Genomic DNA, 27,613 nt, shown 5'->3' with positions numbered 1-27,613 from the left:
CCCCGGGCCGGGGCGGTGGGGGGCAGAAGGGGCAATGAAGTTAAAGCACAGCCGCAGTGCTTTAACGTCATTGCTCCTTTTGCCTCCCCTGGCGGTGGCCCTGCCACTGGGGTCCAGCAGGGCCACTGACGGGGAAGGGGCAGCCGCCTGGGAAGTGGGCTGCGTACAGGCTTCTTACCGGTGTGCTGTACTGACCCACTTTCACCCCAGTGCAGGATCCTAATGTACTTTACAAAGTACATATACATGGGAGTCATTTCACTTCCCCCCCTTCCCTCCCGAAATACAGCTACCTCTAAGGTGGGAAGGAGAATCCAGCAAACAACTGGTACACAGCATAGCGGGAAAGGAGAGCAGATGTACACCCTGGAAACCTGAGTGAACCCCCAACTCTCTCTTACCAAATGTGCTATGGGATCTTTAATATCAAATAGCGCTGTATCCAGATCCAAATCCCAGATCTGAATGCTCTGAACTTCAGGGTGTTTGAAATCTGAATCTCAATTCAGAGCCAAATTTTGTGGCCTGCAGCCAGTCCCTAATGTCCATGCAGAGCACACAGCACGTCAGTTTTCAAGGTCTCCTATGAAAAGACTCACACAATAATTTGCATGGAACTTAGCCAATGGATCCAGAGAAAGTGGAAGTAGACAATGGCTGGCTCTGAAAATGAGACACAGTGAAAGCCTACAGGCCTCAGTAACAAAGTGTGAAATCCTAACTCAAAGCTACATTCCAACTGTATGAGCTCATGATTCCTCTTTTTCAAACCATTGCATGTAAAGTGGTCTCAGCACTGTGACATCAGCAGAGCTCTAACAAGGCAATTCTCTGCTTTATATAGCAAATGAACCAAATATTTGTATTTTCTTTAGTGAATTTTAGTGCTGATGAAGGGTGCTGGACTGATTTGGGGGGCAGATGATGGTCCCGTTTGTGCACAGAGACAGGCACCATAGGAGCAGCAGCAGGGAAAGCTTTCCTCACACTCCTCCCTGCCAGTGGACCTCACCCTGGGAGGAACATCTTTACTAATAAAAGCACAGCTCAGTTTTCATTCCTTTTCCTCCAAGGTTGCCCTCAATAGGGGCGGGGGAGAGGGCGGAGAAATCAGTGCCAACAATGCTGGTGGCTTTGTAATACAGACCCCTGTCCACCTAAGCCATTTTACACAGGCTACCAAAGAATCAGGAGGTAACCTGATCATTCACTGTTAACCTGGGTTACACATGAACCAGTGATCTAAAGGTGAGAGCTCTATATTTCCATTACCAATCCCTAGAGGCACATATGCCCACCCATTGTGCTAACTGGGTGTGTGATGAATTAACCAATCATTAACTGGGAGGGTTACTGAGAATTCAGATCCTTTAATAATCTACAAGCCAAATTTCAAGAAACACTCTGTGTCCAGGCTGCTGAAAATGGCAGGAGTTTAAACTAACAGAAACCAGAGCCAAGCCGTTGCAATGGGGACACCCCCCACCCTTGTCCTATATTTGCTGCCCCTGTCTATAACAAAATACATGATGGGATAGGGAGTGGTGCATGGGGAAAACAGTGACTGTCTGAAAATAGGGGATCTGTTGTTTGTGAGAGGGGGCGTTAGAGGCTCAAAGAGGAGGGGAGAACCCTCTTTGTGTTGGGAAGGGCACGGCCTTCCAGCAGCCTTTGCCCCCCTCTAGTCTTCTTCCTTCCCCCACACAGTCCTGCTGTCTCCAAGCGCGGGGAGCTGCCCACCAGTTCCTGGTCATATTTGGCTGTTTGTATGAGTGCTCGTTTCCATAATGCTCAAGCTGGGGTCCAGCTGCCACCTGCAGGATTGAGGAAGCGTAGGCCTCAGCTTCTTTCCTTTTGACCGCTCACAAGTGTAGTGGGTGAGATATGCTTAGAGTGAAAGTGGCCCTTGTGCTGAAATCACCGAGTCCTCCCATTTCCAAAAGGCAATGCCGTTCCTCCCTCCTCTGGGAGGAACAAAGGAATCCAGCTCTGAGGCTGGTCTCTTTTGCCTCCTCTCTCTAGCATAGGGCAGAGTTAATGAGTGAACAGTATGTGCCTCTTTTAGAAATGTTTTTCTCCCTTCTAGCAGTAGATCTGGCTACTCCCCTGGATTATCACATGGCGGTCATTACATAAATGCTGGCATTATTGGTTCATGCACAAGAATTTTCCCAGTTGTAACCTGGAGATACCAGAGGGGCCCGTTTGCTGGTCTCAGTATTTTCCCCAGTGGGCATACGTTCATACTTTTTTTTTAAAAAAAAATCTCTGATTTAACAGATGTGTCTCAGAAAAGAAATAGAACAGGAAGAGCAAGGATGCTATAGGTTAGCGCTGCAGGGCATTGGCACAGCTGTATATGGGCAACCCAGAACTGGAATAGCAAGGGGTGCTGCAGGCTGGAGTTGAGGGAGCTGGCATAGCAATAGCTGGGGTGTGTAAGACTGGCATATCAGGGAGTGCTGTGGTGAAAATAGAGGGGTGTTGACAGAAAAGTGCAGGGCACTAGGACTGAAATCACAGGGGCTGCTGAAGGCCAAGACTGAGGTACATTGTCAGAGTTGCCTGGGGTGAGGCAGGAATGGGATAGCCGCAGGGCCAGAATAAGGTACTTTGGGAAAACTTGTATAGTGTTTACCGGGCAGTGCCATGCTGATTTGGGATTTGACACACTTCCAACGACTGCATGTTTTCAACAGGACATGGATTCCCCAGCAAAGCACACTACTGAGCAGGAAAGAAGCAAGTCTGACCTGCTCCCAGCAGGAGAGACCCTCATAGCTGTGTCCAGCTATGTCCAGTGTTTCCAGGAGGCTACAGTGATAAGCTGTTACAGATCACCTCTCAGCTATGCTGCAGCTTCCCATTTAACAGCTGAGAGGGCCATAGCAATGATAATGTTGGAGTGGTTCCGTATCTGGCTATTTTCCCAGCATGGAAGGAGGAAACCCTTTTAAACTAAGGGCAGGGGAACAGTGAAAGGTGTGGAGGAGCACACAGTTCAGAAAGACACATCACTTAGAGGAAGATTTATCAAAGGTGATGCTCTATATCCTATTAAATAGGACAGGATAGAAGTTGATAAAGTACAGGTAGGAACTGAAGAGAAACAGGCAAATGAAAGTGTCCCATTCAATTCCATCAGATAATGGCAGACAGCTAAATATTGATGAATTTTTTAAGTGCTTGTATACAAATGCAAGAAGTCTAAATACTAAGACAGGTGAACTCGAGAGCTGGGTGTTAAATGAGGATATTGATACAATAGGCATCACTGAAACTTGGTGGAATGACAATAATCAATGGGACATGGTAATAACAGGGTACAAAATATATAGGAATGACAGAGTAGGTCAGAGTGGTGGGGGAGTGGCACTATATGTGAAAGAAAGCAGAGTGAAATACAGTAAAAATCTTAAATGAATCCAACAGTACCATAGAATCTGTATGGACAGAAATTCCATGCTTGAACAATGAGAGTATAGTCGTAGGAATATACTATTGACCATCCAGCCAGGATGGTAATGATGATTGTGAAATACTCAGGGAGATTAGAGAGGCTACAAAGAAAGAAAAACCTAGTAATAATGGGGAATTTCAACTACCCCCATACTGAGTGGGAACGTCAGCTCAGGACAGGACGCAGAGATAAAATGTCTAGACATTATAAATGATTGCTTCTTGGAGAAGCTAGTCCTGGAACTGACAAGGGGAGTGCAGTCCTTGAGTTAGTCCTAAGTGGCATACAGGATCTGATCTAAGAGGTGAATAGAGCTGAACTGCTTGGTAATAGTAATAATGTAATGTAATTAAATGTAACATCCTTGTGGGGGCTGGGGGGTGAATACCAAAGAAATCCACCACAGTGGCATTTAATGTCAAAAACTACACAAAAATGAGGAGATAATTGAACAGAAATTAAAGGGAACAGTCACAAGAGTGAAATGCCTGCAAGCTGCATGGAAACTTTTAAAAAACAACATAGAGGCTTAAACTATATGTATACCTCAAATAAATAATAAAAAACAAAAAAACAACAACAACAGTAAGAGGACCAAAAAAAAAAAAAAAAAAAAGGCCAGCAGAGTAAAAGAGGTTGTTAAAGACAAAACATTTTAAAAATTTGAAGTCAAATTCTACTGAGGAAAATAGAATGGAGCATAAATTCTGGCAAGTTAAGTATAATTAGGCAGGCCAAAAAAGAAGTTGAAGAGTACCCAGCAAAAGACACAGAAACTAATAGCAAATATTTTTTAAAGTATATCAAAAGGAGGAAGCCTGCCAAACAATCACCGGACGATTGAAGTGCTAAAGGAGCTCTCAAGGAAGACAAAGACATTGTGGAGAAGCTAAATGAATTCTTTGAATTGGTCTTCACTGCAGAGGATGTAAGGGAGATTCCCACACCTGAGCAATTCTTTTTCAGTGACAAATCTGAGTAACTGTTCCAGATTGAGGTGTCAAGAGGAGGTTCTGGAACAAGTTGATGAATTAAACAGTAATAAGTCCCCAGGACCAGATGGTATTCACCCAAGAGTTCTGAAGGAACTCAGATATGAAATTGCAGAACTATTAACTGTTGTATGTAACCTATTGAGTAAATTAGCCTCTGAACCAGATGACTGGAGGATAGATAATGTAACACCAATTTTTAAAAAAGTCTCCAGAGGCGATCCTTGCAATTACAGGCTAGTAAGTCTAACTTCAGGTATCAGAAAAATTGGTCGAAACTATGGTAAAGACCAGCATTCTCTCTCTCTCACACACATGATATGTTGGGGAAGAGACAACACAGATTTTCTGAAGGGAAATCACACCTTGTCAATTTATTAGAATTCTTTGAGGAGGTCAAACAAACATGTGGACAAGGGTGATCCAGTGGATATAGTGTACTTAGACTTTCAGAAAGCCTGTGATGGGATCCCTCATCAAAGGCTCTTAGGCAAAGTAAGGAGTCATGGGATAAAAGAGAAGGTCCTCTAATAGATCAGTAACTGCTTAAAAGATAAGAAACAAAGGGTAGGAATATATGGTCAGTTTTCAGAGTAGAGAGAGATAAATAGCAGGATCCCCCAAGGGTCTGTACTTGGACCAGTTCAACATACTAATAAATGATATAGAAAAAGGGGGTAAACAATGAGGTGGCAAAGTTTGCACGAAATACAAAATTACTCAAGATAGTTAAGTCCAAAGCAGACTGCAAAGAGTTACAAAGGGATCTCACAAAACTGGGTGATTGGACAACAAAATGGCAGATGAAAATCCATGATGATAAATATAAAGCACATTAGAAAATATAATCCCAAGTATACATACCAAATGATGGGGTCTAAATTAGCTGTTACCTCTCATGAAAGAGATCTCGGAGTCATTGTGGAGAGTTCTCTGAAAACATCCACTCAATGTGCAGCAGCAGTCAAAAAAACCCCTAATAAAATGTTAAGAACCATTAGGAAAGGGCTGTAGCTCACGAAAGCTTATGCTCTAATAAATCTGTTAGTCTCTAAAGTGCCACATGTACTCCTTTTCTTTTTACAGATACAGACTAACACGGCTGCTACTCTGAAACCTAGGAAAAGGATGATAAAAAGACAGAAAAATGTCATAATGCCACTATGTAAACCCATGGTACACCCACACTTTGAATACTGCTTGCAGTTCTGATTGCTCCATCTTAAAAAAGATATATTAGAATTGGAAAAAGTACAGAGAATGGTAACAAAAATGGTTAGCAGTATGGAACAGCTTCCATATCATGAGAGATTAAAAAGATGGGGACTGTTCAGTTTGGAAAAGAGGCGACTGAGGGGGGATAGGACAGAGATCTATAAAACATGAATGGTGCTGAAAAAGTGAATAAGTATGTGTTGCCCCTTCACATATCACACAAATCAGGGGTTACTCAATGAAATTAATAGGCAGCAAGTTTAAAACAAACAAAAGGAAGTACTTGTGGAACTCATTGCCAGATGTTGTGAAAGCCAGAAGTATGCCTGGAGTATATGTCTGGCCCAGTATGGCCATTCTTAGGATCTTGAGACCTGCCCTGGAGTGAGGAAGAGAGAACCTAGGGAGAGTGAAGTGGAGAAGGCAGCAATCACTACCGTTCCCCATCCTCTCATGTTTGGCAGATGTGGGGAGACAAAGAAAATAAAATAAAAGGACTTGCTGCCCAGGATCCCACTTGGGGCCAGTCTGCAGGTGGGTATGGGATACTGTGTCTTGGAAGAATGTAATCAAGAGATGCTGGTAGCGCCTAGGATTTGAAGAGCCATACCAAATATTTCAATCCTGCCCTGCCCCTGTTGTGTTCTACGGTCAGTTTTCCACTCTCACTAACACTAAAAGTTCACTCCACTTTTCTAAATCCCCTTCCCAGCACCCCCACCCCCCAGATTACCTTCACCTTAACACCATTGGTTTTGAAGAGTTTCAGCTTGGCTTTCTTGGCACACAGAGAAGTTCTTAAAGGTCAGAAGCATGACCTTGGAAGGCTGGTCTCATGTTAAATAGATCAGTCCCAGTACTGGTGGCAACAACAGCTAAGCCAAGGAGTTACCCAGGCCTCAGCTCCTCAAGCTCTGCAGCTGTCTGCCTCTCAACTACTAGGGGAAGGGAGACGTGCAAAGAAATTGGGATTAAATCAGTAAATAAAAAGACAGGGGAAAATAGAAGTTTTCCCCTTGGATTCATATGGATAATGGGCAATGACTATTTCTCTGCCTTGCAGAGAGATAATTCAGGCCACAATAAACATGGCAAGGAAAGCACTTTAAATCACGCCATAGAGATCTAAAGGAGTCCAAATCCTTTGGATGCTGAGAGGAAGAGCCAAGTGGCCAAACAGGCCAAGCCCAGAGGCATTCCCCTCTGGAGACCTCGGAACAGTGTTTTTGGGGTGTGTGGTGCTCAGAGGGCATTTGTTCACATTAGAAAACCACCATGCTGCACAGCAACCCTAAAGGGATTCCTTGTTCAGCAGAGCAAGAGGGAGATGACCATGATCCCAAAACTGAGGTGCATTGCCTGAGCGCAGGCGGAAGAAGTTCACAGCATTTCTGCTCAGCATTCGCCACGGCTATTGGTTTCTCATTCTCAGAGACACTAAAAGCCACCACCAGGTCAACCATTAAGTCATATTTTCTCTGGTGGTGGCTCCCAGAGAATAGAGATCTCCCCAACCTTCCAAACTGTGGGCACCTTTTGTGGTTGCTGTTGTCATGCTGTGCCATTTCCAATCAATCACTTACAAGAAAAGAGGACAAACGTGAATAGAAAGTCAGTCAACTGCTCTCTTTTCCCTCCAATGTAGGATCCAGAGTGTCTAGTTTAAACTTCAACAGCCCTAAAATAATAATAAATAATAATAATATTAAATAAGCTTAGAGAGCAAATAATTTTGAGTCTAGACAGAGATGGAGACAACTAAAAAGGTATAATGCAAAGTTTTTCATTACTTCACTCCTAGGTTAGACGGATCACTGCTTGATTTGCTGGTGTCATATCTTTTGTTCTAGGCAGAGAAATGTGGAGCACTTTAATGCCAACCAAATAAGGACAATTATGCTGGGGCAACAGGGCCACAGATCATTATAAGTCTGGTGGCAATACGTGTTCAAGGAAAGAAATTAGTGCAACAGCATCATCTATTCTCGAACATCAAGAAGTAACCAGGGTATTAGAGTATGATCCTTAATGCACTCAGATACACTTCTCCACTCCTGGCATCTCCCATCCAGGGTGGCTCTCCAGCAGTTCAAAGTTAATGTGGTCAAAATTGAGTTAATAATATTTCCTCAAGCCCTGCCTTATTCCTTCAATTCTCTGCAAGATTTGACATCACCACCATTCTCTCTGTCACTTAGGTCCATCTTCCTCCACATTAAAAAAAAAAAATCTGCGCTTTCCTCTTCATTGAAGTGGCCAAATCATTCGTTCATGCCCTGATCATCTCTACTGTGACTATCACAGCCGCCTTCCCCTGGGTCTTTTAGACACTAACCATGTCCCAGCCAAAAGGCAGTTGCGAACTATCATCTTTCCTGACATCACTTCTACCTTGTCACTCTCGGAGTCACTTCACTGGCACTGGCAAGTTAAAACTTATTTGTCCTTGCCTTCCAAGCCTTACATCAAACAGGCCTAGGCTATGTCTCTGACCTGGTCTCCCTTTGTTTTCCTGTCCTCTCTGCTCCATCAATGACACCAACCATTCTCTCCCTTTTTGTTTCCTCACGTCTGTGCCTTCTATCACCATACTCCTTACACTTGGACCTCCCTTTCAAAATCTCTTCATCTACCCACTCACCTCCTGAAAGTCCACTTCTGCAGCAATACCTATGAAAAATGGCTGCTTGACCCTTTACAAGACACTGTAAATAAAATGAAGAAAAAAAACAACAAAATTCAACTACCCAGAAAAAACGTGTGCCTGCACTGGGTAACCTTTTCCCGCTTCCTTTCCCGGCTATTGCTGGTCTGTGTTATGTCCTTGCTTACCTGCAGCACCAGATTGGACACCTATGGATACTGATAAAAATTTGAACAAACAAGTGTCATTCAATCCCTGATCCTGCACAGAGCCCCATACTGGTGGATCCTTGTGCCCACACATGGTAAGCTTGTTAGAGCTGAGGCCTGCCTTGCCGTGAAATAACTGGCACCATAAAATATAAATAATAAAATTATGTTAATAATGAGACATGGTCTAGCAATATCCTGATTCTGAGGGACTAAAGAAGGGGAAGTGCTTAAAATTAGTAAAGCAAACTCTTCCCTCTTTGTCTCCCCTCCTCAAGTGTTGTCAATTCTCACAATTTTATTGCAAATCTTGCCATATTTAATGTTTTTCTTAAAGCTCCAGCTCCTGAAGACAGGTGATAAGGTGGGACTTCCAGCTTTCCTTTAAAAAGAAAAGTAAGTTTCTGACCCTCATGGATGCAGAGAAAAACTGGGAAACATGATCAGCACACACTAAAAGGCTCAAAAACCAGAAGGCAAAAAGAAATCAAGTCGACTTTAAAAAATCATGAGATTTTAAACAATCTCATGATGTTTTGGGACCTGATTCATGACTTTTGAAGGCTTGTGGTTAGCAATAAAGCTCCTCCAGTCATATCTCTGCCTATGCCTTGATCCTGTCAACACTTACACATGTGTAAGCTTTAACATGAGACGAGTCTTATTTAACTCAGTAAGACTACTCACTTGCTTAAAATTACATGCCTAAATGTTGACAGGTCAGATTATAAAATCTTCAGGGATGGGGCTGAGTCTGTGTGTGTCCAGATGGCGACTAGTGCATTTTTGGGTGCTCTGCAATAAAAAAAATTTATAACAACTGACCCAGGTACATGAAGACATGGAAGCCTTGCTTACCTTTTTGGATCCCAACTGATGTAAAGGAATATGACCAGCTGATCTCCTAAGAAATCAAGGTTCTAGAGTTACTGGCAGCATTCCAGAGGGACACCACTTAAGCTGCTTGAAACCAGGGGATCATTTTGATTATTACACACAAGAACCAATAGTTCTCCAGGGGAAAGGAGCTTGATTTTTTCACACTACTCAAGGGATGATCTTTAAAACTACCTGCTGACTATTGATACGGTGGTCCTTAAATTCCTCCTTTCCTCACCTTTATGAGTTTCACTGGTTATCCTGATATTAATTATTATTCATATTATTTGTATTATGTAGCACACAGAAGCCCCAGCTGAAATCAGGGCACTGTACAAAGACGTAGTGACAACTGTCCCTGCCCCAAACAGCTTATTTTCTAAATAGACAAGCCAGTGAAAGGGTGGGAGGAGGAAAAGCAGCACAGAGAGGGGGAAATGACTTGCCCAGGGTCACACAGTAGGTTGGTGGCAAAGCTGGGAATAGAATTCTTGGACAGAGAATCAAATGTTTTTTGCTGTGTGTATTCCCACTTTAAAACAGAACACAGGTCTCCTGACTCCAGACCTAGTGCCCTAAACCCCGATTCAATAAGAATGCTAAGAAAAAGGCTTGTAGTTCTACAGTTTTTACTCACATTATGGTTTTGCACACATTTTTTGGGTAAGCTATGGAGGAAGGGGTGAACTCGGAGTTCATAAGCTTAATCAAAGTAGTCTGTTTTCAGGAGCATGTTTTTGACTTCTGTACAGTTGGCTTGCAACAGACACAGAGTGAGGAAAGAAGAATCTAGGGTACTGGTCATGGAAGTCATGTTCCCACTTCAAACTATTACATTACAAAAAGATTTGATAAAATCTTGTGCTTTGGGCCACGATGGGAGCAATGAAGAGGTTTATTTCCCTTTCCACTACAGTGTTGATGAAATTCTGATCAGCAGAACTAGTCTGATTTTGTTTCAGAGTAACAGCCATGTTAGTCTGTATTCGCAAAAAGAAAAGGAGTACTTGTGGCACCTTAGAGACTAACCGATTTATTTGAGCATGAGCTTTTGTGAGCTACAGCTCACTTCATCGGATGCATACCGTGGAAACTGCAGCAGACTTTATATACACACAGAGAATATGATTTTGCTGACTCAGAACTGCCTTTTGTTGGGGACAGGGAGAATTAAATTTTTCTTGCTGTGAGTTTTCCCACTCTGATTTGGACTCACCTGGAACCTCAGTGGTGGCAAAGCACTTTTGAAATTTCTTCTCCACTTTCAGCTGATCTAGTTTCCTGAGTTCCTGGATGTGCTCTGGAAATTTTGGGCTACCACCTACAATTAAGACATGTGTCCTTCTTGGCTGATACGATCTGGTAGGGTGGTACTGGGTCCACTATTGGTGGAGATTGTCTCCACTTGCCTTCCCTTTATGAGGACAGTGAGTAAGCATCTCTCATGTTAGTCCATGGATCAAGATGTGATCTTGACATGGACAATCTTCCCAATTATCACCCTCTGTCCTGAATTTCCAGTTTTTGGAGATTATTGGTGGAACAAGGCTTCTACGGCATTACCTGAAGATGACAGAGCTATCTGGGGAAGGGGAGAGCCCACCCACCTTGTGTCAATAACATACACAACTGGACCACTGGCTATTGCTAGATGCCCGCATGGCAGCAGTCATCAAGAGGGGTTTTTTTGGGCTAGGCGATTGTTACATTTGCCATCAGCTGAGAGAACTTGCGCCAGCTATCCAGGTCTTTGTCACTCTTGGACTGGATTACTACAGTGATACACTTAGAAATGTCGGTCTGTGCACAATGAACTGGCTATTTTTACATGGAGCATCTCACTTTCTGCTCCATAAAATGCACTTGGCTTCCAATTCAGCGTGCTAGTTTTAATTTACAAAGCCAATTTTAAAAAAAAATTCTGTGGTGGTCTGGGTCCAGCATACCTTACCTCTTCATGTTTTAACCTGATATTTGAGAACAGCTGGGATACTCAAGTTGTCAATCCCTATTGAGGCATGGCGTTTGGAATGAAGGACATTCTCTTCGGTTTTGCCTTCTGATCAGACACACCCAAATCTATTGATTCAAGGCATATTACAAAGACTATATCCACTCAGACGTTTTCTTAGGGGATGGTTTTGTGGAAAAGGTCTTAGGCTATGTCTACACTAGCACTTTCTTCGGTAAAACTTTTGTCGGTTCTGGGGTGTGAAAAACACACACCCCAGCTGACATAAGTTTCACTGACAAAAGTACTAACATAAGAATGGCCATACTGGGACAGATCAGAGGTCCATCAAGCCCAGTATCTTGTCCTCTGACAGTGACCAATGGCAGGTACCGCAAAGGGAATGAACAAACAGGTTATCATCAAGTGATACATGCCCTGTCACTCAATCCCAGCTTCTGGCAAACAGAGGCTAGGGACACCATTCCTGCCCATCCTGGCTCGTAGCCATTGATGGACCTATCTTCCATGAATCTATCTAGCTCCCTTTTGAACCCCGTTATAGTATTGGCCTTCACAACACCCTCTGGCAAGGAGTTCCAGAGGTTGACAGTGCGTTGCATGAAAAAAAAAATTTGTGTTTGTTTTAAACCTGCTACCTATTCATTTCATTTGGTGGCCCCTTATTCTTGTATTATGAGAAGGAGTAAATAACACTTCCATATTTACTCTCTCTATAGACCTAGCCAAGATGCAGACAGATTTCAAAGAACAGAGTTTCCCTTAATGGATGAATTATTTATTAGGTATTTGTCTGAAAAAGTTGATGTGAACTCTGGAAAGTAATCACATTAAAAAGGCCTTTAGCACTGAGTTCTGTGATCTTCTTGCTTATGGTACCAGTTTGTGGATATTGTCATGCACACATTCTCAGTTACTGATCAACAGTGTTTGTTCCATCCTGTTGTATGCTACCTGCACGGCTATTTCTAAGAGGAAAGTATACAGCAGTCCTCATAGTATTTTACATCTGGTCTACTATGGTATTGTTAAACATTTTAATCTCTGCTGAATTTGAGCATAATTTCTAGTGGTCCATAAAGATTTGTTGAATCCTATGCCAAGGCCAACGATTGTTTTCTACCTTCCTCCCACTGCTGCTCTAGGTTCTCATGGCCTTGGCATTCACATGAACAACTGGCACCAGCCAGAAAGAGACAGCAGCAGTGTAGAGAATCCAGAGTGTGGCAATCTCTTGATCCTGACCAGAAGATAGAGGGGAACAAGAGGAAAGCACCTCCTCAGTCCAGACCCAAAACAGGAAATCGTACTTTTCCTTTTAAGATTTGTGGATGAAGCGGCAAGGGAGCATTTGTACCATGAACTAGGTGGCTCCCAACATCTGTTATCAGCTCTAATTGCAAACAAAGGCTGAGGTAAGCAGCAGACTGAAAAGCCACTTTGTAAACAGATTTTTCCAGCTTGGTTGTTGCTTCAGTTCAACTATGAGCAAGTCTTTTACTATAATTATTCCTGGCACAAGCAGACAATTGAGATTTCTTTCAATTTATCTTCACCCTACCTCTTGGCTACAGAAACCAAGCTAGACTACCATACAACAAGCCTCTTCAGAGTTCAGATCCAAAAGCTGTGTTTTACCAGATCTTCTAGGAAAAGATTTTGGAGAATCTTACTGAAATTACAATTTCTGTATTTTTGCCGATATACACATTCCTCCTCCTCAATAACCTTTAGCTTTCAGTAAACTTCTAGTCTGGGGAATAACAAGTTTTGTGACACCCTGGGCTTTGTTGGCAACCAGAGGATGTCGCTTAACGCATACATATTGACTAATTTTTATAAAAATGAATCTGCACAACTGTAATATTTGGTCAGACCTACATCATCTTCTTTAGATAAGCAGAAATTGGAATAAATAATTCTCAGCAATTCTTATCTTCAGAGTGCATTAAAGAACCCATAGATCTTCATTACAGGGGTATTTTATGAGCTGGTCAAGAATGGCTTCTGTCCAAAACCAGAAATTTTGTAAAAAAGTTACCTAATTTTTTCCATTTTTTAAATAAAAGCCACAAAAATTTTGATTTTTCTCCCTCTATTCCTTTTTCAATGGCAAAACAAAAAGAGGGACAATAGGATGGGAGGAACAGAAGAGCGGAAAAGGTACATGACATCTGAAAAGAACAGCATTCTAAAATGTTTAAAAACTTCAAAACAAAAAACATTGTTGATATTTTTGTGATTTTCCCGCCCCCTCATTTTTGAACAAGCTGTATCTGTGCTATTATCACTAGATCGGACTAGAGGACGACAGTTCTGTTTCAGAACTTTTGAGGTTCCAAAATTTATTTTTGTTCTGCACTGGGATGAAAACCCTTTCAAATGCTTTTGCACAAATGAAATGGTCTCAAAATGTTTGTTTTTGGATCAAAACCTGAGCTTGGGAAGGCACTGCCTTGGGATATGGGAGACCCAGGTTCACGTCCCTACTCTGCCTGATTCAGAGCAGAGTTCTTCATTCCAGATCACTCTGCATCAGGCAGAGCAGTGGCTTGAACCAGGATCTCCTACATCCCAACCAACGTCAATGCCCTAACCATCCACTACACAGTGAGAGAGTCTCTCTCAAAAAAAACAAAACCAAAAAACCCTAATGACAAAAACCGCAAACTGCTAAGTCTCTGCTAAATGTTTCAGCTTCGATGAAACAAATTTTGATGAATTTAATCTAGTCAAAAGTATTCCGACCGGCTCAAATTAGCATCTCCATTTTTTCTCCCCCCAGAAAGAGGAATCTGAGGCACACAAAAAATTAAACCACAGGCCAGGGTTTTGTTCATAAACATAATTTTATTTTGTTCCAAGTGTGTGCCCTTGTTGATGCAACAATGATGTCTGGAGCTTCAGGTCCTCCACCGACCAAAGAAGATTGACATGGAAACACTTCACCTGACTTGTTTGCTCACAATTTCTGTTCTCTCTCTTCTTCTCAGCAGTTGTAAGGCTCAGAGAGCTAGACTGTAACACTTGCACCTTATTCCGAGATGGGTAAAAATACAGCGAACAAAGAATTAGTAAAACAAAGACTCAGGGCTGCAGAGGGCTTCGAATATACAGACAGATATAAAAACCCTTATTTGGATTTTAACTGATTGGCTTCTTTTTGTCTTCTAACCAAAATATAAACCATTTAGACTGTGGTCTCCTGCTGTTCCCATCCTCCTACTCATCCCCATCCCGCAACAGTAATAACAGTATAAAAAAGGCTTGATGTTCCTAAAACACTTTGTTTTTTTAACTAAGATTTTGTATTAAATCATGTTCCCTCCTCCTTCACAAACTAACTTGGAGCTGGTAACACGGCAATATGGACTGGACAAGACTGGGTAAAGCATGAATTTCTGATGGGTGAAGAGCTGATTATAACTTTTTGCTATTTGGTGCAGGGATGTGCTTTGCATTTCCATTGACTTAAATGCTACAAAATGAAGCAAGTTATTGTTGGTGCTGGCGCCAATTTGAGCATTAAGAAAAACTTAATGATCCTGGAGTAGGTTGTGGACACGTGGAAAGTTTCTTGGCTCAGTATTTACACAGATGTTTTAAATCATGGCTTGTGAAATGTATTTATTCCCCAAAGATAATCCCCCGCCTGAAAAAAACAAACTAAAAATCCCTTGATCCAAACCCCATTTCTTTCCAAGAGTTTTGTTAGAAATCTTGATTCCCCAATTTATCTTAGCACCCCTCATTAAAAAGCAGAATAGTGAACAATGATTTTGTTTTCTTAAGAAAAAAGAAGAAGCTGCTAATCTTTATGGAGACCGTCGCTCTTTTTTCATGAGTAAATGACACTGGATGGTGCGGATTCGACTCTTTGCTGGTGCAAACTCAGGCTGGAGTTTTAATGTTGATTCATACCATCTCATGGCCTTTTCAAACTCCTCCTGTAAGGAAAGAAGATTGAAAATGTCAGCTTTCAAAAAAGCAAAAGCCACAACATATTCTATTCACTTCCTGTCCTACATGATTGTGCAGTGCTGTGGTGGGTCATTAAATGTGAAGTGACCTCTATATTTTCCTCACCTACCTCTCAGGGATGTTATGTGGTTTACAATCCCACAGAATGATGAGTGACGATTAAGCCAATGAGAGTTGAGCATGCTCAGCCCCTCCCAGGATATGACTTTTGGGGGTACATCTACACTAGAATAAAAGGACCATGGAATGGCATGGCTGGGCTGGGTCAGCTGACTTGGGCTTGCAGGGCTTGGACTGCAGGGCTAAATATTGCTGTGTAGATATTCAGGCTCAGGCTTGAGCCTGGGCTCTGAGACCCTCCCCCTTCGCGGGAGTCCCAGAGTTCGGGCTCTACCCGGAGCTCAAATATCTACAGAGCAAATTTTAAAATCCTGCAGCCTGAGCCACCAGACCCGGGCCAGCCGTGGGCATTTAATTGCCATGCAGACTTGATCAATAAGTATTTATAAAGCACTTTGAGATCCTTGGATAAAAGGAGATATAATGCCTAGTACTGTAGCCTATTTTTCAAGATTTTTTTTTCTATCTCAGTTTTTTTCTTTTAAACACAAGTTGCACAGTGCATTGAAAGGCACTGTGGGTCAGCGCTCAGAGCAGGAGACTCAGAGTTAAGACTCCTGGGTGTTGCTCTGCCGTTGACTTAACAAGTGGTCTTGCTTAAGTCACATCTGTTCTGTACCTCAGTGTTTCCGTTTATACAATGGGGATAATACTCACCTCCCCGTGAGGTTAGGAAGCTTAATTAAATCAGGGCTGGTGAGGCTTTCTGAAATTTTTGGATAAAAGATGCCAAGTGTTATTTATAATAGTTACACAGACCAACCAACAAAGTTTTTCTATGATTCACACAAGAAGGGGCATTTGTTGTGGAATTACGCGTAAGTAGCCCCAAACTAGTTTCTTATGGGAAAAGTGAGAAATTAATGAGCAGCATCTGATGTGAAGAACCAGAGACTTTTCCATTTTCAGCTCTTATTATTTACAGTTCCATTAGTAACATACATAAGGATAAATTTTATAGTGATTTGGTTTTACCCTGATGTCCCTTTAGTTTTATTTTCCACACAATTCTACAGTTTTGTGCAAGACTCCATAGAATCTCCCAGAATTTTCTCCACTTGCCAGATGGCTAACATTTCCAAATTATATGACAATTTGCTGGTTAAATCTAGTGTATGTCAACATTTTTAATGCTGTATTGGTAGCTAATATGACATTTTTGATACTTAGCTTACTGGGACAGATTCTGCTCTCAGAAACAGTAAAGTAATCCCATTCACCCTGCTGGAGCTACTCTTTTTGATGTATGTGTAACTTGACCCAGAAGGGGAATTTGTTTCCATGCTGCAGGCCCTATGTAGCGCCTGAGCTGGTGCAAAAAAAGGCCCCTCACAGGGAATATCCCAAGTCCAGGGAGCCCTCTCCACTTGGCACTGAACCAATTCTGCCAGCTCTGTCGTGCCCCACCCCCACATCCCCCACCAAGAACCCCTAGGTCCAGGGGGCATTTTGGAGGCAGGGAAAGGGTGTGCTGAGGATGGGAAAAGGCATGGTGGTATGTATTTTCAGAAGGTTAACTTTAAAGGGACACCAACGACTCAATTTCACTTTTGTCTGACGTGTTCTGCATACTATTACCTCAAGTGACCACTCAGATGACTATAATATAAAAGGGTAGTAGAAAAAAAGTCTCAGTTTGTTTCCACTGTACATTTGGCAACATTGTGTGCAGTTAGTGCCACAATATATCTAATTATTTATATGTTCCACCCTCACTGCAGTAGTACCTGGCCACCCAGTCAGTTTCCTCTGTTATTTGTGTGGGCCTTTCATACAGCAACAAAGGAGAGTCAAAACATTTTAAAATATTAAGAATATGTGACTAAGTCCTGAAAAATTGGCAGGGACAATCAGAGGCAAGTGTAGTACCTGAAAATACTTCAGACTCATTCGTTGATACCAACTAGATTTCAAGTTGATGGTACCCCTTTAACCATCCTGATTTCTTGGCACCAGCTCTACTAATTGATTAGAATCAAGTATACAGGATAGGTCCAATGAGAAATGGACGATCTAGGAGCATGAGAGACACTTGCTCCTTTTAATCAACAGGGTGTAGAATCATATGTTGAAAGAAATATGTCTACAATGTGAGGAGTTTAAACTCTCTCTAGCAACTAGTGATCTTTGTGGGTTGATAATCTAGATATTGAAATTATGCCTCACTTGCGTTATCCAGTTATTTTGTATTGTATTGTAACCCTTGGGCCTATAGACAGTGACATTATTTATAGGGGAGATTAAGCAGAATTATCTACAGCTGGCTACTGTCATTACTGGCCTTGTAGCTATAGCATTGTGACACCAGACTATAAATACAGTAGCCATCCCAGTATTAAATGATCAGTTCAGATGTTGGAATAATTGAAAGAGCATATTTGACAGAATATTCCTCCTTTCTGATCTTGCTCATCTCCACTTCCAGCCTCCTGAACCTCTAGCCTAGAAATTCTAAGTTTGTTCTTGGGCTCAAAGCTGCTTTACACTGTATCTGGAGATGGGAGAAAATCTAGCAGCTACTACTTACCATTGCAACATAGACATTAGCTAGTGTGAAATGATTAACCACGAAGTGCGGGGCTATTTCCACTGCCATGGTAGCCACGATGATGGCATCATTCCAAAGTTTTGCATTGTGGAAGATGTTCGCTAGGCTTATTAGTGGGACATCCTGAAAAGAGAAGAGCCAGAGGTATAAAGGGAGGGGTCAGTACAAGCTGCAGTCTCTTGACCCTGCATCAGGGAGTTGGTAGTGAATGCTATCGGCAGAGGGGTTCTGCCCTCTCTTCCCTTCCACTGGATTATTTCTTGGAGATGGATGGGTTGCTCCTATTTTATTTCTCATGGGTTTAGACTTCAGAAGTACAAATCCAGATCTCTGTAATATTTAAATGTAATTACACACAAAAATCTACAACAACAGATCATTCATTATGGTTGCAAAGTCAAGCACTCAAAGGTTAAGAAATGCTAGTTTTAAGGTTGCTTCTGCAATCCTAATTTGGCTCCCTTAAGCATATGCATGATATAATCTTTAATTACATGATCCTATACTATTTTTCCCCCACGGGACTCCGCTGGGGATAAATCAGTGTTGTGTAGTGAAGTTCTCATATGTTGCAGAAGTTAGAAGGTGTGTAGTGATGAGGCAGGGGATTTTGGGAAGAGAAAGGATGGTCTTATCGTTAACGCAGCTGAATGCTTTGTCACAGAGTTCCTATGTGATGCTGGGAAAGTTGCATAAACCCAGTTTTCACAGGTGGCCACTACTTGTTTATTCCTCATTTCCTGGGCACCTCACAGGGGTCTGATTTACAGAAGAGCGGAGCACTCACAGTTGCAAATTAAATCAATGAGAGCTATGATGTGAACACACAAATTGCTACATAATGCTAAGTACTCTTAAAAAAAAAAATCAGGCCCTAGACATCTCATATTGGGCACCCAAAGCTAATGGACACTTCTGACATTAGTCTCCCTGTGTTTCCACTCCCCATCATTAAAACGGGGAGAGTACCTCATTTCACCGGGTGTTGTAAAAATAAATTCATTCATGTTTGTGAAGCACTCAGATACTATAGTGAAGAGTGCCACAGAAAAACCTACAAGGAAACTCTGTAGTCAGAAAAGGGTTTGAATAACATTCCGTAAATAAGGCATGGAGACACACACGAGGATAAAACAAAATATTGAATAGCTGCTCATTCAGTGCCAAACCTCACAGAGTTTTCAAGCTGTTGGATTTCAACAAACCAAGCCCACGTGTTTTCTGGAGACAGCTGCTCCTTCAAGTAGGAAGACAAGTTCTGAGCTTGGAAAGCATTCTGGTGTTGAGCAATGACATGAAATTGCTGGAGATTGGTCAGCACTGCAAGGGTGTGTTCATGCCAAGTTGGCAGTGTGCTAACAACTGCCAATCATGTTACTCCAATTCCTCCCACAAAACACATTGCTAAGGGAACCAATTCTGAAGACCCTTAAACAGTTCAATAAAAAGAAAGTGGTGGGGAGATAAATAAAAAGTTGATGGTGCTTAACCTGCATAATCTCCTAGTTCCAGTCTTCCTTTAAGACATGCAGGACAAAGCAAGACTGAATTACAGAAGTGAAACAGATGCAGTAGAAGTGAAATAGACACAGTGTTGTCAGGTGGAGTGTACTTGGGACAGGGAAGCCAGGCATAAACTAATTTATCTCTTTCCACCCATGAAGAGCCCATCACCACAGTATCTGACCACCGCACAAACACATATACCTCCTCCCAATACCCCTTCAGGTAGGGAAGCACCCTTATCGCCATTTTACAGATGGGGAATAGAGGTGCACACAAAGACTAAGTGATTGGGCCAGGAAGTTTGTGGCAGAGCCAGCAACAGACCCCAGATCACCCAATTTCAATCCAACGCCTTAATGACAAAACCATTCTTCCTTTTTTCCCCTTCAGTTCTAATCCCAGCTCTGCCATGGACTCACTGAGTAGACTTGGCTACGTCCCTTCTCCATTCTATGCCTCACTTCCCATAGCTGTAAACAGAGGCTAATAACTATGACCAACCTTCCCAACAGAGGTAAAACTCTTTGTAGATGGAAAGTGCTATATAAGCAGTAAGCATTCCTAGAACATATTAACTAATCCCTGGGTGGCAGAAACAGCAAATTCCTGTTCCAGCATGCCTACATAAATTTAGCAGCTAAGGCAACTCCATATGATCAAGGGATTCATGTATGTATCGACAGCCTGCCTGCCATTTATTACTGAGCATGTCAGTCTTGAAGGACATTCACCTGCCTTTCCAGGCTCGGGGAGACTTATAACTGGTTCTTCTGCTGCTGTGTAAAAATACATCCTATATTAAACAGGTGATGAAAGCCTCAAGGACCTTCACTAGGACTGGCTAATATCTTAGGTCCATGTGTTGGCCAGGTGAGAGTGCATATGACATTTACACTAGTTGGGGGGGCGTTGATGAGAGCCAACTGATGAGAACTCGTTATCTGGCTACATATGAGCCACAAGTTGGGAAGAGCTGCCAGTATTTCATTTCAGCAGTGAACAGTGTTGTACATACCTTCATGTGATGCGGCGCATAGTGCAAGGCCTGCCGCAGACAGTCTATTGCCTTCTTCCCTTGACCTTTCACCCTCCAGTAGAGAGCTGCCATGCTGGAGAGGACCCAAGACGTCTGATTCTGAAAAAAAACAATGCAGCAGGGGGAAAAGAATTACATAAACCTGTACCAAACATTCTCCCAGCCCCACCTCCTCCCTCTACATTCCCCCCAGATCCATAAGCAATGTTTTCCATTTAAAAATTAAACAGTATACCTTTACAAAAGGCAGCAGAAAAGAGTTTGTTGCCTAATAATGAGATATACAAAACAGCTAAGTTATTTAGGTTGCAAAGTCAAATGCCTGAAAATGCCAAATTTATGGTTGCTTCTGCAACTTTCATTGTGACCTGTTGTACATCCATCTTGTACACTCTTGAGGCATGAGTCCTATGGAAGTATGTAATTAAGGACTGTAACAATGTATCTGCACCAGCAGGCCAAATCAGTGTTGCCAGAATTAAGGACAACCTTAATTCTGGCATTTCATAATTTCTGAGTGCTTGACCTAAAGAAAGAAGAGTTTAGTCACTCTCAAGTAACTATGGTCCTTTCAGATGTGTTGTCCACCTGGATTCTACTATTGGCATGCATACAATCCATGCATGTAAGATTGAATTCTCCTAGCCAGCAGTGTTTGTTGGGACTACACCTGCACCCTAGTTGTCATTATGCCTCCCCACCCCGCCAGCTGAAGGCACAAAAGAAAGAACAGGCCCAACCGTCCGCCGGTTCCTTCACCAATACAGAATCCCAAAGGAGGAGGACTTCATAGTTGTGGGGAAGGGGGGAGGGGGTGTCATGGAATCCATATGTATTACATCTTAAAGAACCACAGTTACTGTAGGGTAGATAACTGAGTGACTGTTCACACAGATTTCACTCTTGGTAACTAACAAGCAGCTATCTGGCTGCTTCGAGATGGCTAGTCGGAGTCCTACTTAAACAAAGACGTCAGGACAGCCCTACCAAAGTGGGCATCTGATCTAGAAGCCTCTACCAAAGAGTAGTGGATCATTATGGAACTAACAAAGTCTAGGTTGTTCCAGGGCTAGTAGATAGTCCAGTATTGCTGAAATGAGTGATATCAAGACAGACCATTGACACTGAGATGCCCAAATAGGAAACCTCTTCCATTAACTTTATAAATGAGCCTGGTTCAGGGTTTCCTGCTTTGGAGCAGAGTGTTCTGAACTTCACCTGATCAACTTCTTTTGGTGGATGTCAGTCAGACAGCAGATATAATGAAACTGGATCCAGGTATAAAATCTGACCATTGTTCTATGAGACGCACACACGCACATGCACACTATTAACCAGGAGTGAAAGTAACTTGAAGGACTTACCAGTACTCTGGAGTCCTGAGCAGGGGCATGGCCTCAATTGGAAGAGGCTGGGCCTTTAATGACTTAAAGGCCCCTGGATCTCTCAGCTGCAGTGGCAGCTGAGAGCCCCGGGGCGATTTAAAGGGCCCGGGGCTCCAGCCACCCCTACTGCAGCATAGCTCCGGGCCCCTTAAATTGCTGCTGGAGCCCCGGGCCCTTTAAAGCGCCACCCGAGCCTCACTGCCTGAGCCCCAGGTTAGCGGCAACAGGGCTCCAGCGGTGATTTAAAGGGCCCGGGACTCCGGCCACTGCAGGTTTGGTACGCCGTACCAGACTGTACTGGCTTACTTTCACCTCTGCTATTAACTCAGTAGCAGGCTTGCAGTGTTTGGATAGGATATATGGCTAAGGAATAAAACTAGCTGATGGATGATCTGTGTTCTATGCTTAACCCAGCCAAAGTCTTAGTGAGAGGCCTGTGGTAGACCACAGGGCAAATTCCTGGTTCACTTATTTGGGTGAAGCTCACTGGATTCAGTGGGAGTTGTAACTGTGTAAGAGAGGAGAATCTGGACATTAATCTCTCAATATTTTAGTTTCCTCAGCTTTAAAACAGACTTAACAGTACTGTCCCTATTTGGCAGGGGTGTGCCAAGCCTCCATTTATTAATGTTTTCAAAGTTCTTTAAGATCCTCAGCTGGAAGCCAGTGAAGAAGAATGAAAACACTGCCCAGTACACAGATGATGTCATATGGGTTGAATACTTTAAACGTTTTATTTTATTAAAGTGATACGCACAGAGATCTGATGGATTCACCTCATGTTGTATAAGCACAGAAGGTGGGTCAGAAAAAAGCGTACAAGCAATTGTAGGTACTGCACAGAGACAGAACTCTCTTTAAACTATCATCCTAGACTGAGTTTCTAGACACATAGCCCTGAGGCTGGACTGTCAGGCAAGTAAAGAACAGGACACTATAAGACCCTGCTTCAATTTTGTTTGTCGCACACACATACCTTTTCCAAAACTTTGGCTATTCGAGTTCCGACTTGTTCTAATGACTGTGGTGAATATTGGTCTTTGCCAAGATTCTGTAATACCTGGGAAGGAGGAAAAGGCAGGTGCTTAGAGGATGGAAATTGACAAGATGAAATCAAGGAAAAACAGGTAAGAAAATGGCTTCTTAAAATCTGATGCTGTCTCCCAGCAAAGACCTGATCCCTCCCCTAAGAAGCACTCTGTGTTGCCTGCATATCTGGGGGCTTTTGTGCATGCTACAGTGAGAACAGGGCCCCTGAAGTACAATACTGAAATGTGGAAGACATGACGAGAAAGGATTCAGCATTTTGTGATCTGCTCAACATACATGGCAAACTTTTCTTTACATAACTTCATTATTGGCAAAAGATCCCAGATTGACAGCTCTAGCGACTGTTTAGCCACAGAATAGATACAGCCTTGGCGGCAGTTGCTTTACAAATTTCCTCTCCAGTGTGTCTTAGAGGGACCACTTCTAGGAATGAGGAGGCAGTTCAGTGTCCAGGGACCATTTGATTCTCATCTCTTTTGTTTAGAAAGCCAACAAGGGAATTAACAATATGGCCTCTGAGCTACTAAAAAATGATGTGAGATCATCATAAGCTGCTGAATACCCATTCGATGGTAGTATTCATCCATTACTACCCATGAACAGTCAATCAGCGAGGAAAGGTTCATTAGCCTATTACAAATCCTTGGAACTATCCTATCCTTAACATAAACCTAATTGCCTCTTGATTCTTAAAATCTCAGATAGCCACCAAACTGCAGTCTGAAGACAGAAGTGTACCTCTTTTAGCTGACTCTCTCCAGTGTAATGCAGGCTAGCCCGATTGGAAACCCCTTGCAGATGGTCCAAGGTGTGCATACTGGCAGGTAGATTGGGGCTGCAAAGGGGCTCCATGGCTGGTTCTTGCAGCTGTGTGGCAAAATCGATGTGCTCTGTAATGCTAGAAAGGAATTAAAACAAGTTCTAAGTCATACAAGACCCTCCTGGTCAGGAGAAGGAGAGGGAGGAGTCAATTAACAAAAACAGCTTATCTAGCAGGTAAGTTTTGTTTGGATGCTGGCAGAACCTCATTTGGAGAACAGGAAGAATTTGACCTTCACTCTGAAGACAAAATTCTAAAACAGCAGCCTTCTTTGCTAACCCATTCTAGTTGATGCTTGTCTATCTTATTAGATTGCATAACTAAGTGGTAGAGAAACAAGGTAGGCGAGATAATATCTTTTATTGAACCATCTTCTGCTTGCGAGACAGAAAGTTTTCGAGCTCACACGGAGCTCTTCTTCAAGAGTGGCCGTTAACCACAAGCTAGTTTCCTTACAGCAGCAGAGTTGATATAGGTCACCAAGGATGGAGGTATATTGGTAGTTTTTCCATTAGCACTTCATACACGTATGATTATACAGCTCACACAACCCACCCACCCCCAACCTGGCTCAGTGTTTGCATTAGTTAGAGCAGGTTTTCAAATCCAAGACAGCTCACCCTCCTCTGTCTGCCTAATCAATAGGTTTTATATTCTCTTCTGTGAAGAATCCAAATACAAAGGGGACTTGCAATATTACAGAATGGGCTAGAAAGGGATGAGAAAAGGGGAAGGGAAATAGTCTATTTATTTTGTTTTAAATAACAGTCATTACAAGGAAAAACCACTCAACAACAGAATAAAACAAAAATTAAACTAACCAGTATGTAAATCAAAAAACCAAAATATACCCATGCAAACCCACAGCCCTTCCCCAAAGCCCGAGCAAATAGATGGCCTTTGCAGCAATCCCTGAATGTCAACAGATTCCGACCAAGGTGGGTATCAAGGTCCAGAGTCGAAAGGCTCTGCTGGAGAATGACCTGCTGACAGCTTCCTCTTTATTATATCACTGGGATCTAACTCAGCACCTCCATTGACCGCAACTACAACACTATCACTCACAGGCAGCACTCTCTCAGTCCTTAAACACCATCTGGAAACCAGCAGGCAGCCCAGGTAAACCTGGGAGCATTGGTGTCATGCTCACAAGATACTGTGCATAACAAATAGGCTGCAGGATTCCGCACAAGAATGGATTTACGGAGGAGGATCCCCATGTATATTGAGGTGACAGGGGCAGGGACAACAGTAACATGGTTTGTATTTGAGAGAAAAGATTCTTGCCAAGCACAGATAGAAAATAGCTGCCCTGTTCATTGCTGCTAGAGGACCGCCTGAAACAACTGAGGATCTACCACTACCCCTAAATGGCAAATGTGGGTGACCCACAGGGACGGACACCCTCAAAGCAAAGAAAAAAGGGGCTGTCTCAGTCCCCAGCCCTGCTGTTGGCTCCATGTTAAAGACTCACCTCCTTGGATTGACTACCATAGAGGTGGTATCAAGATTGGCTGAAGCCATAGTAGAGTTGCCATTTGCTTTAGTGGGCCACTAAGATGTTTGGCATACGTACATAAGACCACCATATAGCCACCCTACCCCAATTACTTAAGTTCACATGCATGATACTCACTCAATATTTTTAGCAGAAACAGCTAGCCATGTGCTGGCTACAGTAGTGAACTCCACCCTCCGGAGTTTCAAACACTCATCAGGACTTGGCCAGCCCAGGCTGCGATAGTCGCGCCTTTTTCCTAGAAAGAAGCGGGTAATACAAGGAATTATCATAAAAAAAAAAAAAGAAGCAAGCTACAAAGATTCATTTTTAAAGATTTATAAAGCGTCAGATTTACACAGCACTTTACACATGTAGAGGCATGTGAGGTATTCCCTGCCTCAAAGAGCTACGAGCTCAATCCTGCAATTGGATCCCTGTGAAAAGAGCCCCACACCTGTATGGAACCCAGAGGTCTGCCTATGGTGATCTGATTGCTGGATTGGAGCCTAATAGGATATGACAGGCTACAATATGTATGTTTAAAAACCTTTTCATTAATACCTTTCCACATCTGAAGTTTAAGAATAATAATTCTCTGGGTTACACACAAAAAAAGCAACGTGTTACCTGCATTTGTGCACTTGAACTTTCTTGAGGTCAATTATTAAATAGAAAATATTACCAAGGAGGTGCTGAGCTTTCCTTGTCAGTTCTGCAGTTACTTCCAGAATCAATGCAAATATTTTTTGATTATTGTAGCTTCTGTTCTTCTTGTTTCATGGTGAGATGGAATAATGTCAATATTTTTCAGGGAATAACATTATTATTGATCATGATGGATGATAACTTTTACACCGTCTTGCTTGTGGATCTAAGAGTACTTTAGAAACCATTAAGAAATTAAATCTCGGAAATCCCCATTAGGTTGGTGAATATTATTCTTCCCATTTTACAGATGAGTAGATTGAGGCAGGGACATAATTTGTCCATGGTTACTCAGAAGATCAGTCACAAAGTAAGGAATAAGACCAGTTGGCCAAAACCCACTGAAGTCTTTCCACTGACTTCAGTGCATTTTGGAACAGGCCCTAACATTTCAGATTTCCTGTTTTAATCACCAGTCAATACTGTCTCTCACATGGGAGTTTCAAAACAAGTGGAGTGTATATAAACAGAAAAACATTTTAGCCATTAAATAGCTCAGCAAGAGGCTAACTATGCTGGCCCTATATGGTTCTCACTATTACAGTGCTTAATAACATCAACAATACTATGTAGAGAAAAAAAAGCAAGCAAGCAAAGAGCTAAATACATTGCCTAGGCAGCATTTCAAGATCTATTTCTACTTACTTGATTTTCTTTCGCCATTTGGATCCAAATCTTACCCCCTACGCCTGCATGAAAGTGCTTTCCCTTTATTTTTGCAAAATTAAAATAAATCTATTACATCAACTCATAGAAGACATTGATTAGAGGCCCGTTAAGGGAAGTTGCACTCAGTGTGTCAGTGGGAAAATTCATGCCAGGGTAATCATTTCTCAGCATGTTGGTACTGTGGAATGCATTTCACTTTTCGGTATTCAGTAGTTCACATGGGCATTTCTGAGCCCACCCTGCTGGTGGTGGTGGTGATCATCTCACTAAGGAATGATAATATATAACAAGAGAAAGGATGGTCTACTGGTTAGGGAGCTAGCCTGGGAAGTGGGACATTTGAGCTTATTTCCCTGCTCTAGCAGAGATTCCTACATGACCCTGGGCGTGTCACTTTGCCTCTCTGTGCTTCAGCTCTCCATCTGTAAAATGGGGATAAATATTACTTCCTACCTCGCAGGTGTATTGAGAGGATAAATACAATAAAGAATATGAGATGCTCAGATACTATAGTAACGGACACCATACAAATATCTATGACCGAGATAGCTAGATAATATTTGGGAGCTCAGCATTATGGGGGAGTGTAAGGTCACAGGTACAATCCAATTTCCAACCTGCTTAGCCTCAAGTAATCTTTACTGTTTAAATATTAAACAAATCCAAGTCTTCCAACTGCTAAAATGGGAGCTTATTAAAAGCGCATACAGTAACTCCTCACTTAACGTTGTAGTTATGTTCCTGAAAAATGCAACTTTATGCAAAACGATGTTAAGCGAATCCAATTTCCCCATAAGAATTAATGTAAATAGGGGGGCGGGGTTAGGTTCCAGGGAAATGTTTTTTGCCAGACAAGACACACTGTATACATATACAATATAAGTTTTAAACAATTTTAAACCAACAGTTTAATATGGTACC

At 42.3% G+C, this 27,613-nt stretch overlaps 1 protein-coding gene across 7 annotated transcripts in view; it reads right to left on the bottom strand.

Annotated features, from left to right (window-relative positions):
- Positions 1 to 14,201: 14,201 nt before the first annotated feature.
- Positions 14,202 to 27,613, bottom strand: part of TTC17 (tetratricopeptide repeat domain 17) — an 84,405-nt gene continuing 70,993 nt past the window's right edge. For 5 of the 7 annotated variants that reach the window (XM_073348043.1, XM_073348038.1, XM_073348040.1 and 2 more), the window contains 6 exons: positions 25,454 to 25,574; positions 23,736 to 23,895; positions 22,924 to 23,007; positions 20,542 to 20,661; positions 18,000 to 18,143; positions 14,202 to 15,318 (listed from right to left, as the gene is read on the bottom strand). In XM_073348043.1, coding sequence (XP_073204144.1) covers positions 15,187 to 15,318; positions 18,000 to 18,143; positions 20,542 to 20,661; positions 22,924 to 23,007; positions 23,736 to 23,895; positions 25,454 to 25,574 — 761 coding nt within the window. In that variant the 3' untranslated portion in view covers positions 14,202 to 15,186. Of the gene's footprint in view, positions 16,179 to 17,999; positions 18,144 to 20,541; positions 20,662 to 22,923; positions 23,008 to 23,735; positions 23,896 to 25,453; positions 25,575 to 27,613 lie in introns of those variants that run through there. The other 2 variants (XM_073348039.1, XR_012159403.1) reach the window with 2 other exon arrangements.

The sequence above is a fragment of the Lepidochelys kempii genome, chromosome 6, assembly GCF_965140265.1.
Source record: "Lepidochelys kempii isolate rLepKem1 chromosome 6, rLepKem1.hap2, whole genome shotgun sequence".
Classification (NCBI taxonomy): Eukaryota; Metazoa; Chordata; order Testudines; family Cheloniidae; genus Lepidochelys; species Lepidochelys kempii.
Note: the sequence above shows the minus strand (reverse complement) of the source record. Positions and strands in the feature narration are given on the sequence as shown.